Genomic DNA, 10,614 nt, shown 5'->3' with positions numbered 1-10,614 from the left:
CCTGCTGCTCCTGCTGCTACTGCTGCTGCTACTGCTGCTACTACTGCTGCTACTGCTGCTGCTGCTGCTGCTGCTGCTGCTGCTGCTGCTGCTGCTGCTGCTGCTACTACAGCTGCTGCTGTTACAGCTGCTGCTACTGCTGCTGCTACTGCTGCTACTACTGCTGCTACTGCTGCTGCTGCTGCTGCTACTGCTGCTGCTGCTGCTGCTACTGCTGCTGCTACTGCTGCTACTACTGCTGCTGCTGCTGCTGCTACTGCTGCTGCTGCTGCTGCTTGCTGCTGCTACTGCTGCTGCTACTGCTGCTACTACTGCTGCTGCTGCTGCTGCTACTGCTGCTGCTGCTGCTGCTTGCTGCTGCTGCTTCTATCTCCATGCGACTGACCGCACTCACAGGCACTTGGCACAGAGTCAGTAAAGCTGCCAGGGTCTATGTCTCCCTGGGTACTGCTGGAACGTACCCTGGGTACGGTCAGGTATACCGGAACGTACCCTGGTACTATCTAATATGCCGGACCGTACCTCGCCACTAACGAGTCTAGGGAGTCGCCTATGCCTACTCCCTAACCCTAACCCTAACCATATCAGATAGTTACCAGGGTACGTTCCGGTACACCGGACCGTACCCAGGGTACATTCCGGCAGTACCCAGGGAGACATAGACCCTATGAGCGTCAGTAAAAACTGAAAATAATATGAACGCGGCACAAGACTACCCGCCTATTACACTTCCACTAGAGTTGTGTCACTGTATATATATTATATATATATATATATATATATGTATATGTTACTGTATATATATTATAGTGACACAACTCTAGTGGAAGTGTAATAAACGGGTAGTTTTTGTGAATGTGCCGCGGTCATATTATTTTCAGTTTTTACTGACTCTGTCCCAAGTGCCTGTGAGTGCACCTGCAGACACCGTGATGCTACGTGGATACGAGGGATTTGTTTGGTCGCGTTTTGTTTTGTTATAGTTTGGTTTAGGACGGAGAGGGACGGAGAGGAAGGAGAGCTCACCCTCTGTATCTCCCTTATGTATCTAACACCCGCGGACATCGTGATGCTACGTAGAGGCGACGGATTTGTTTTCACCTTGCCTCGTCGCACGCGGAGCCACAAGCCACTTACCTAAACATTACACGAGAAGAAAGAACGAACGGAGGGGGTAAAATAAATATATATATCGCCGGTGCTCGATGCACTAGTCTAGTCTAGTCTGCCAACAGTAGGAACAGAGAGGGAGGGAGGTTTCCCGGCCTCTCTTTCCCTAACCCGTGTAATAAAGTATGTAAAAATCCCTCAGTGAAGCAATAAATCCATCTCCAGCCTGTGCTGTGTTGGAAGGGCCACGTTACTTGTACGATGCGGTGACACCGACAACGATACATCCTGTGAATATATATCAGGGTGCGAAATTAACGCGAGTCCGGAGTCAAATACTCCCTGATTTACTGTCGGACTCCCTGATTTGACATATGCAGGCGTCCGTGTGACTCCCTGAAAATTCTGCTATACTAACTAGTTCGTTCCAGAGCACGGCCTCGCGGAATTACCGTATTTTTTCAGCAAATTTCCAAGGAAAATTTGGCAGACGTGCAACCCCATGAATCTTCAAAATAAGCACATGCGTTATTGTTAATATCTATAATTTGGAACTTCAGACTACAGACTCCCTCATTTTGCTGCGGACTCCCTCTTTTTGATGGTGAGGAGTCTCTTATTCAAAAATGAATTTCTACCCCTGATATGGTGTTTTGAGTTCGTACGCAAGCATTCGTCGTACGTTGGTCGACTTTCCTGGCCGATGCGTCTGTACACAAGCATTCGTACGTTGCGTGGACTTTCGTGGCTGAGCGACTGAAGCATCGCTGTGCCGATAAAGGCATACGCGCGCGAGCGAGTGTACACACAGCGGTATTGCAGCTCATGCGATCACCGACAATGTGTGTAATCGCTTTACTCTGATTCTCACTACATAAACTAAAGCTACAGAGCAAACATGACTTAAAAGTTTTAACCCCCCCCACACCCAGGCACCCACACACACACACACACACACACACAACCACCCACCCATCCCCGCTACCGCTACCACAAAAGAAGACACAAATGTAAGTGGAAAACTGTACGGCTTGTTTGAGAACATTGCCGTGGGGCCCCTACACAACTATGCAGATGAGAGAGGGTGAGCAGAGGATTGGATGCCAGAGCAGAGGACGAGACGCAGAGATCGAGACAGCGAGCACTGAAGATGCACTAGTGCAGAGCTGGGAGACGAGAGATGAGAGAGCAGTCCATGAGGACAGAGACGATGAGAGATTGGATGAGAGGTCAGACGACACGATCTGAGCTGATAAGATGATACGATGAGAGCAAGGCAAAGAGACCGAGAGACACGATTCAGTGGAGGTGTGAAGCGAGACGGGCAGAGCTATGAGAGAGAGAGAGACGGACGAGAGGCAGAGGCAGCAGATGAGGAGAGAGGAGACGCGGAGAGAGATGAGAGGAGAGAGAGGCGAGAATCGTAGCAGCAGAGAGAGAGATCCGGAGATGAGAGAGAGATGATTCACGAGTGAGGAGCAGCAGGCAGAGAGCACCGCGAGCGCATGAGGCAGATAGAGTAGGAGATAGAAGAGAGATGATGCATGAGCATAGAGAGAGATGACCTGAGATGAGAGCAGATGAGGTATGGATGAGAGAGAGAGACCGAGAGAGAGAGAGAGCCAGACGACGAGAGAGAGAGATTGAGACGGATGAGGAGAGAGAGGAGAGAGAGGAGAGAGAGAGGAGACGACGATGGAGAGAGGAGCGGGAAGAGACGAGAAGAGACGAGAGCAGAGAGCAGATCGAGATGAGAGAGAGAGAGACTAGAAAATGAGAAGGAGAGTAGAATGGCAGCAGAGCAGCGGCCGCTCGATGAGCACGAGCAGAGAGAGAGAGAGAGAGAGAGAGAACATGCTCCAACAAAGCGGGTTGAAAAAAACCCTCGAATGTGAGAGCATAATTACGACGACCGCGACGACAATCAAGAGATAATTTTAACTAATCACTCGTCTCGCACTCGCGTCAGATTAAAGGATTTGCGAGAGCGTCGACACGTGTCCTCAGGGTTCTCCAAGAGCACTTATAGCCTGGCGGCCCGCCAGGCTATCGTCGAGCCCCGCCATCCTAAAATGCACCCGCCACTCTAAATATCATAGCCGCCATGCTAAATATCATAGCCGCCATGCTAAATATAGCCCCCGGACCTCTCTAGCACGCAAACCGCCTTCGGCGATTTGAAACTAGGACCGTAAAGGCAGCACCCGCCATGCTATAATGAAAAAGCTTGGAGAACCCTGGTCCTCCTCCACAAACTATTACTCAACGACACTCGACGACGGACACTGTGAGTAATTACTACTACGATGGGTTTGTTTTTTCGCAGTAGCTACGCGTCCGGTCATCCATTACAAAGCTCAGATTCGTAGAATGGGAGCTGGGCGTCCGGTAACCGAACGCGTAGCCATGGCCTTGTCCCCCCCTCGCCAAAACAGGGAAGTGGGTTGGAATGAGTTGATTGATGATCGATTAATTAAGTTGATTGATGTCCCGCCCCGCACGTCATGAGGCGTGCGGAGGTGGTGGACCTGTGCCGGTAGCGGCACACCGGTTTGCCCTCGCGCTAATGCAGTCATACACCGTGCACCGAGCCACCCACGCACATACACACACATGCACACACGAACTTTGGCAGAAAAACCGGCCCTTTCTGGCAACAACTGCAGGTAGGTATCAACAAGTCGTTTACCACTGCAGGTGCAACATCCCATTTCCTGTACAGGCCCGAGTAAACGCACAATTAGGCGTAAAAATCACAAAGAATAAAGCTCACGTGGCAAAGGTAATGCATAGTCCTCGTGAATGCTAGCCGTACTCTCTCTACTCTACATCGTAAGAGGAAATCACACGTGAACAGTGTGTTAATATCGAACACAGGTCTTCGTGCTCATGCTTGTAATTCTCATACGGATGTTTTTTTCGAACGACGTGTGATTACCTATCGAGTGCACAACTGCACCGCTACCCGATACAACTGCACCGCTACCCAATACAACTGCACCGCTACCCGATACAACTGCACCGCTACCCGATACAACTGCACCGCTACCCGATACAACTGCACCGCTACCCGATACAACTGCACCGCTACCCGATACGATAATTTACGACATGACATCATGTTTTAATCGTTTCTCTGATCACGATATCTGTCACCAGCATGAAAGCACATCACCTAAATGTCATTTACGTATCTCTACTATACTATTAGCGGCGATGCTATGCCCACAATCCGAGTTATGGAGACCAACAGAAAAATCGTACAAGAGTATTGATAAGAAAGGGCATCAAATACTGAATGGTTTGTGATATCAAAGGGCAACTGTACCAGAGCCAAGCTCCTGCTATAAATGTCAACCTGGTTTGAAACCCCTGTATAGCTGCCAGGTAGCAGGAGGAATGGCTGTAGGTGGGTCAAGGGGTGCACACCCATTCTTTGTAATTTCAAGGCTGAATTTTCCAATATGCAGCCGAGATTTGTTTCAATCGTAACAGAATAATATTCTTCAGAATAGATAAATATATATAAAGCAGCAACCATTGCATTGCAAACGTATCTCTTAATAAGAACCTGTGGGTGCTCCGTGCAACTATGTGCGATACATGACAACACAATGCACCTCCAAACTGGGTTAAATTCTTACCGAAATTATTCTTACCGAACCCCATCTACCAGAATTCCTTGACCACCCTGAAATCTGGGCCTAAGGATATAAGAGCTGTCCACATTTGCACGAAAATGAATTGAGGACAGCACTTATATCCATGAACCGAAATCTATGACGCACAGAGCCGATATAAGCTCACGCCGTAACGTCGGTAGCTCTCACGGTCGGGTTCAACGTAATTCATGTCAACACTAGGCTGTCAGCTCGCCAGCTATATAGACCTTTATTTACATCTAGGTGCATGTACGTGAGAATACAACCCTTCAGACCCCAACAATAACATATTCCCGATCAATCAGAAGGATGCCGGAATAGCGACAGATATCAGAGCCATCGATATCCATAAATAAATGATCGAGCCAGCTAGTTCAAACCCCCGCCCACCGAACCCCCGCCCACCTAGTGCCCCGTCCATCGGACCCTGATGCACACAGCTCAAGACACTCGTCTGGTCACAATCACATATCATTTACTCGCACCCCGATACTACTAGATTATGATAACCCCACCCGGGTACTAGATCCGATATCGCAAGCAAGCAGACGCTGTGATGATAGTCGATACTATCGCATCTATGCACGCAGCCAGAATATGTAGTACGCGCGGTACGCACGCACCGTGTGCAACTCCTTCTATGTAGCGGCAGATTCCCACCTTAATGACCTAGCTCTAGAACTATAGCCCTTCGCTCTGCCACCTGTGACCGGTGACCTATGCCACCTGTGTCTGTGACAGAACGAAGGGCTATAGTTCTAGAGCTAATTCCCACCCACCTGCACAGCACGGTGAATGTACATAACATACATAGCGATGCCAGCCACCGTGGCCAGTCAACTTCTACTTCTAAGTTCTAGTTCTAGTAAAACCGGACACTGCCACTGGCCTTGGACTCGGACGTTAATTAATACTAAAGTAAAGAAAATATAACGACGCATTCACCCAGGGACGGATTGAGTTAGAGTTCTGGGCATATCCAGAGTATTCATACATGTGCTAATGAATTAAAACTCACTAGCGGCGAGACGCTATCGAATGGTGACGCCGCAAACGTGTGAACTGAACTAGAGTCAGAGAACAACAATAACAACAAGGTTTTCTGCCGGGCGCAGACGACAGCCTAGCGTCGTATATAACGCCGGCCCACACCCACTCACCGATGGTCGATGCAAATATATGTCAACATACCTAGATCAAAGCACTCGCTGCTTTCTACCTCACGCAGTGCAAGAAGTGTTTCTTCCAAGATTTCGCGCAATAACCCACAATGTTTGGAGAACTTCTTAAACTCGTGAGAGAGGCGCACTGCCATTTTCGCCGCTGCACAATCCGCCGATAGGCGTCGCCATAATCGGACGCTTAGTTATGCCGAAAAGCAGAGATGAACCGTGGCTGACCGTGACTGAATAAACTGTTAATAATCTAATAATTATTAGTGTTATAAATCCTTGTAGATGTAATATCAAGGCTAAATTTAACATTTCCTTTGTGTGTTTTTGTAGTTGATGACTCAAACTAATTGGTATGTGCGATGTTATCTTGGGTTGATTATAACGTCTACCGGATATCTGTGTCGGGTTTTTACTATAATAAATGTACACAAACTACCACTACATGGCAAAGTAAACGAAGGGCGATTGCATGGTGAGTAAGATACATATACACCGTTTTATTGCCGTTATCGTTTTCATGCTGTCAGTCTATAACCTTCTAGATATGATCACCGACACACTTAATCATAATATTAATAGTGTCATTGTATTTATCACTAAATGTTTTGATAAAATGGTGCAATTCGCAGTACCTAATTTTGTAATTGTCGTTCCGCAGAATTAGCATACATTCGGTTCAGCCAATCATGCATAGGATGCTAAAGCGAATTGGAGGTGAGTGTAGCTTACTCGGCAAACAGCAAATACGACCGCGACAGCGCAAAGTTTATACCGAATAAATTGGGCGCGATTAAGTCACATCAGTATGTGTCACATGATATGATAATTGATATGTTACCTGCAGCGTGTGCGACAAATTATATATCGCAGTTCTCATGCATGTGGATCTACCTGTGGGCAATGCATTAGTCCTACCAATCTTTGTAGGCAGTGCATTAGCAATCTGTAAGAGTTGTAAGCAAACAGATTATGGAAAGCTCCTTGCAGCAGACACAGTGTCGTTTCGCAACTCGCGACCATCAGGGCCCAAAGATATAAGAGCTGTCCACATTTGCACATGTCGCACACTGCGAAAATGAATTGGGGACAGCTCTTGTATCCTTGAACCTGCCACCATCAGTCTCACGTGTGGTTCAGTGTACGTATTCATCTGCCGCGCCATTCCTCAGGGATCAAGCTGTTGATTGGTCTGACCCTCACGATCCTCGGATTCGTCTTCATCAACTATGCATTCCGCAGCGACCCCTCCATTAAAGCCGCTCAGCTGAGCAGCTCCGGATCTTCTCTCATCGACGGTACGATGTCGTCAACGTCCATTACGCGGTCTGCGAATATAGATCCGGGGCGCATCGTCAGAGATAGGATTAGTCTTAACACGATCTGTTTTGCTTATCGAAACATCGTGAAGTTACGCGAATGGAAAATCCTGCAAAATCGTCTGAAGAATATATGTCATTTACAGTTAATAGAATATAATATATATATATATATATATATATTAGTATTAATTGATATTATATCATACAAATATATACACACATACAATGTATAATGCTGAGACGTTCTCGTTTCAACATGGCGTGTACGTACGTTCGTGTCTGTTGCAGACCTGCCATGTATCCTTGAGGACTCGTGCAGCGGAAGCGCAGGCAAGAACTACCGCGTAGCGTCGGGTGACGGCATGAGCGTCTATCCCATCGTCTGCTACGACCGAAAGCTGTGAGTCTGCTACGCAACGATACGTTTCCTAAATAAATGTCCGTCAAAGTAATTCTGCCATCAGATTATTCTCTATGCTAATGTGCGTGTCAGTGGAAGAGAAGACAAAATGCAGCAGGGTAGAGAATTTTAATAACTATTAACTCCAGCTGCTATTATAGTTTTGATATATGTTAATAATCGGTCATTCTCTGACAATCTCTACTGCTTCTGTCTCTTACAGCATTATGTCCGACAACAAACACAATGTTGGACGTGGCTTGAACATTGTATTTATAGATGGTGAGTGGAACTATAGCTAGTACAGCCATTATCAGGCAAAGCTCGGATTGTAAAAATGTCTGCCTTATTCTACCTTATAATATATTTTAACATTGAAGACAACATTTGCATATAAACGTGATTGGCACAATGATTAGTAACTCAATTAAAATGGGTAATTAACTTTTTCCGTTTTCAGACAAGACAAAAGAAGTGAAAAAACATGCTGTGTATGACACTTTTGAAACAGGTATCGAAACTTTTCCAGTGCAAAGTGATATATATAGATCTTATTTAGACGCATGTGTGTGGGTAGTTAAAACAATGAGTGCTTAACTTCGTATAATTTCTAGATGTTAGATAATTCTAGATCTTTAGCAGAATCTGTGTTGATAATCAGAGTGACCTAGGTAATAAATGAGAACTTATTCTGATTGTAAGGTGCATTGCTGCGTCTGTATTCGTTGCCAAACTCTTCCTTCTTCGCATAAGAAATCCTCTTGTATCGCTTGCAAGTCAAATTAGTAAACACGTTACAAAAATAACTGCACGATACGCAGGAAATTATGACGGAGCCACTAATTAGTGTTTTAATTAAACAGTAATTAAGCATGGGTAACCTGATTATCAATCATGAAATTATCTTGAAATAAAATTCAAAAATCTGTCGGCTTTCAACAAAGTTCTTACATGTAAGAGAAGCGTAAGTAGAGCTTCACTAGTTACCGTTGCCAGGGAGGAGAAAGCTGCTCTAGTTACCGTTGCCAGGGAGGTGAAAGCTGCTCTAGTTACCGTTACCAGGGAGGTGGGAAGAGCTACACTAGTTACTTTTGCCAACAGGCAGTTGTTACTGAATTGCGTGTGATTGTTGTTGTTGTTGTTGTTATTGTTTAGATATCGCTCTGGTGGAAATGCTGCTGAGCACTCAAGACAACTGGATCATCATGGTGGCTTGCTTCGATGAATGCGCCCAGAAGTAACTATCACCCCGATGTTGAGTAGCTGTTGTCTCATACCTGTACTGTCGTGGTGTGGGGGAGGCTCGCAGTAGCCTGTACTGCGGTGGTGTGGGGGGAGGCTCGCAGGCTGGGATGGGAAGTATAGTAAGCTGTGATGTGAGGATGGGTGGAAGGTGGGGCAGGGTTGTGGAGCATAGGCACAGGAAGTATCGCAAACAAAGCTGGGGAAGGGGGGAGCAGGATGGAAGAGGAGGTGCCAGATGTGGTGATTGTGGATGATCGGGTTACAGAATGACACTGAATAGGCAAGGAAGGGCTGAATAGGCTTGGGTTATGTATGAGCTAACGTGAGGGTGTGGGTTAGGGTGATGTATGAATGAGGGTGTGGGCTTGGGTAATGTATGAGTGAGGGTGTGGGTTAGGGTGATGTATGAGTGAGGGTGTGGGCTTGGGTGATGTATGAGNTGAGGGTGTGGGCTTGGGTTATGTATGAGCTAACGTGAGGGTGAGGGTGATGTATGAGTGAGGTTGAGGGTTAGGGTGATGTATGAGTGAGGGTGAGGGTTAGGGTAATGTATGAGTGAGGGTGTGGGTTAGGGTAATGTATGAGTGAGGGTGTGGGTTAGGGTGATGTATGAGTGAGGGTGTGGGTTAGGGTGATGTATGAATGAGGGTGTGATGTATGAATGAGGGTGAGATGTATGAGTGAGGTTGAGGGTGAGGGCTGAATCCTCGGTGCTTGCTTGCAGACTGAGCACTCACGCACGTAACCTGCTGCAGAGGTTCGGCAGTGGACTGGTGAAGGAGCTGCAATACCGCGATGCCTTCGTCATGCTGGGCCAGAAGGGACTGCAGCTAGGAATGGCCACAGAGAAGGTGGGTGTCGCCATGGCAACGAACCCCTGCGCAACAAAACAACTGCCAAACATATTTTTATAGTTTATTTTAACTATTAATTATAGCCTTTATAATTATGTGAATTATATTTAATTATATGTGTTGATTAAATAGTATTAATAATAATAATAATAATTACTATAAGTGTAAAACCCTGTTAATGCAGTTAGTTGATAACTCATTGTCTCGGTTTCTTTACAGCTGGAACATAAGAAGAAGAGGGAGTTTGGGAGTAGAGTCGAGGTCAACGGCTGCATGACGTTCCCACGTAGGTGCTTCTTCTCTGTGACAGTATAGAGAGACCATATGACAGAGAGAAAGATAGAGAGAGAGAGAGAGAGAGAGAGAGAGNGCGGGGAGGGTGCGTGCGTGCGTGCACGGGGAGGGTGCGTGCGTGCGTGCGTGCATGGATTTAACACGTGTTATAACACGGCCATGTTCCCACCATTATAGTTAGTTTTGTGTCATCACCATTGCTACCCGTATCCACGGTTACATAACTCACATTGCCACGGTTACAGTTACATCGTATGTCATCGTCGCCACCCGTATCCATGGTTACATAACTCACATTGCCATGGTTACAGTTACATCATGAAGTCGCTGAACGATGCTGGGCGAGGTCTGAACGTCGTCACGTATAACGGCACGTCCCGGCAGGTCGCCCGCGTCGCTCACTTCGACACGTACGCTAAAGGTAATCGCTTCTAACTTAATACATGTTAAGAACGTATGCAGGGTCGTGAAGCGTATGCAGGGTCGTGAAACGTATGTAGGGTCGTGAAGCGTATGCAGGGTCGTGAAGCGTATGTAGGGTCGTGAAGCGTATGC

At 46.7% G+C, this 10,614-nt stretch overlaps 1 protein-coding gene across 1 annotated transcript in view; it reads left to right on the top strand.

Moving 5' to 3' along the window:
- Window positions 1-6,397: 6,397 nt before the first annotated feature.
- LOC106816489 overlaps window positions 6,398-10,614 on the top strand; it is an 11,682-nt gene continuing 7,465 nt past the window's right edge. Inside the window, exons 1-10 of the mRNA XM_014821114.1 lie at window positions 6,398-6,423; window positions 6,606-6,661; window positions 7,117-7,242; window positions 7,555-7,666; window positions 7,890-7,948; window positions 8,127-8,177; window positions 8,822-8,903; window positions 9,636-9,762; window positions 9,985-10,055; window positions 10,371-10,480. Of these exons, the coding sequence (XP_014676600.1) occupies window positions 6,634-6,661; window positions 7,117-7,242; window positions 7,555-7,666; window positions 7,890-7,948; window positions 8,127-8,177; window positions 8,822-8,903; window positions 9,636-9,762; window positions 9,985-10,055; window positions 10,371-10,480 (766 nt within the window). The 5' untranslated portion in view covers window positions 6,398-6,423; window positions 6,606-6,633. The remainder of the gene's footprint in view (window positions 6,424-6,605; window positions 6,662-7,116; window positions 7,243-7,554; window positions 7,667-7,889; window positions 7,949-8,126; window positions 8,178-8,821; window positions 8,904-9,635; window positions 9,763-9,984; window positions 10,056-10,370; window positions 10,481-10,614) is intronic.

Source organism: Priapulus caudatus, unplaced genomic scaffold (genome assembly GCF_000485595.1).
Source record: "Priapulus caudatus unplaced genomic scaffold, Priapulus_caudatus-5.0.1 Scaffold1395, whole genome shotgun sequence".
Classification (NCBI taxonomy): Eukaryota; Metazoa; Priapulida; class Priapulimorpha; order Priapulimorphida; family Priapulidae; genus Priapulus; species Priapulus caudatus.
Note: the sequence above shows the minus strand (reverse complement) of the source record. Positions and strands in the feature narration are given on the sequence as shown.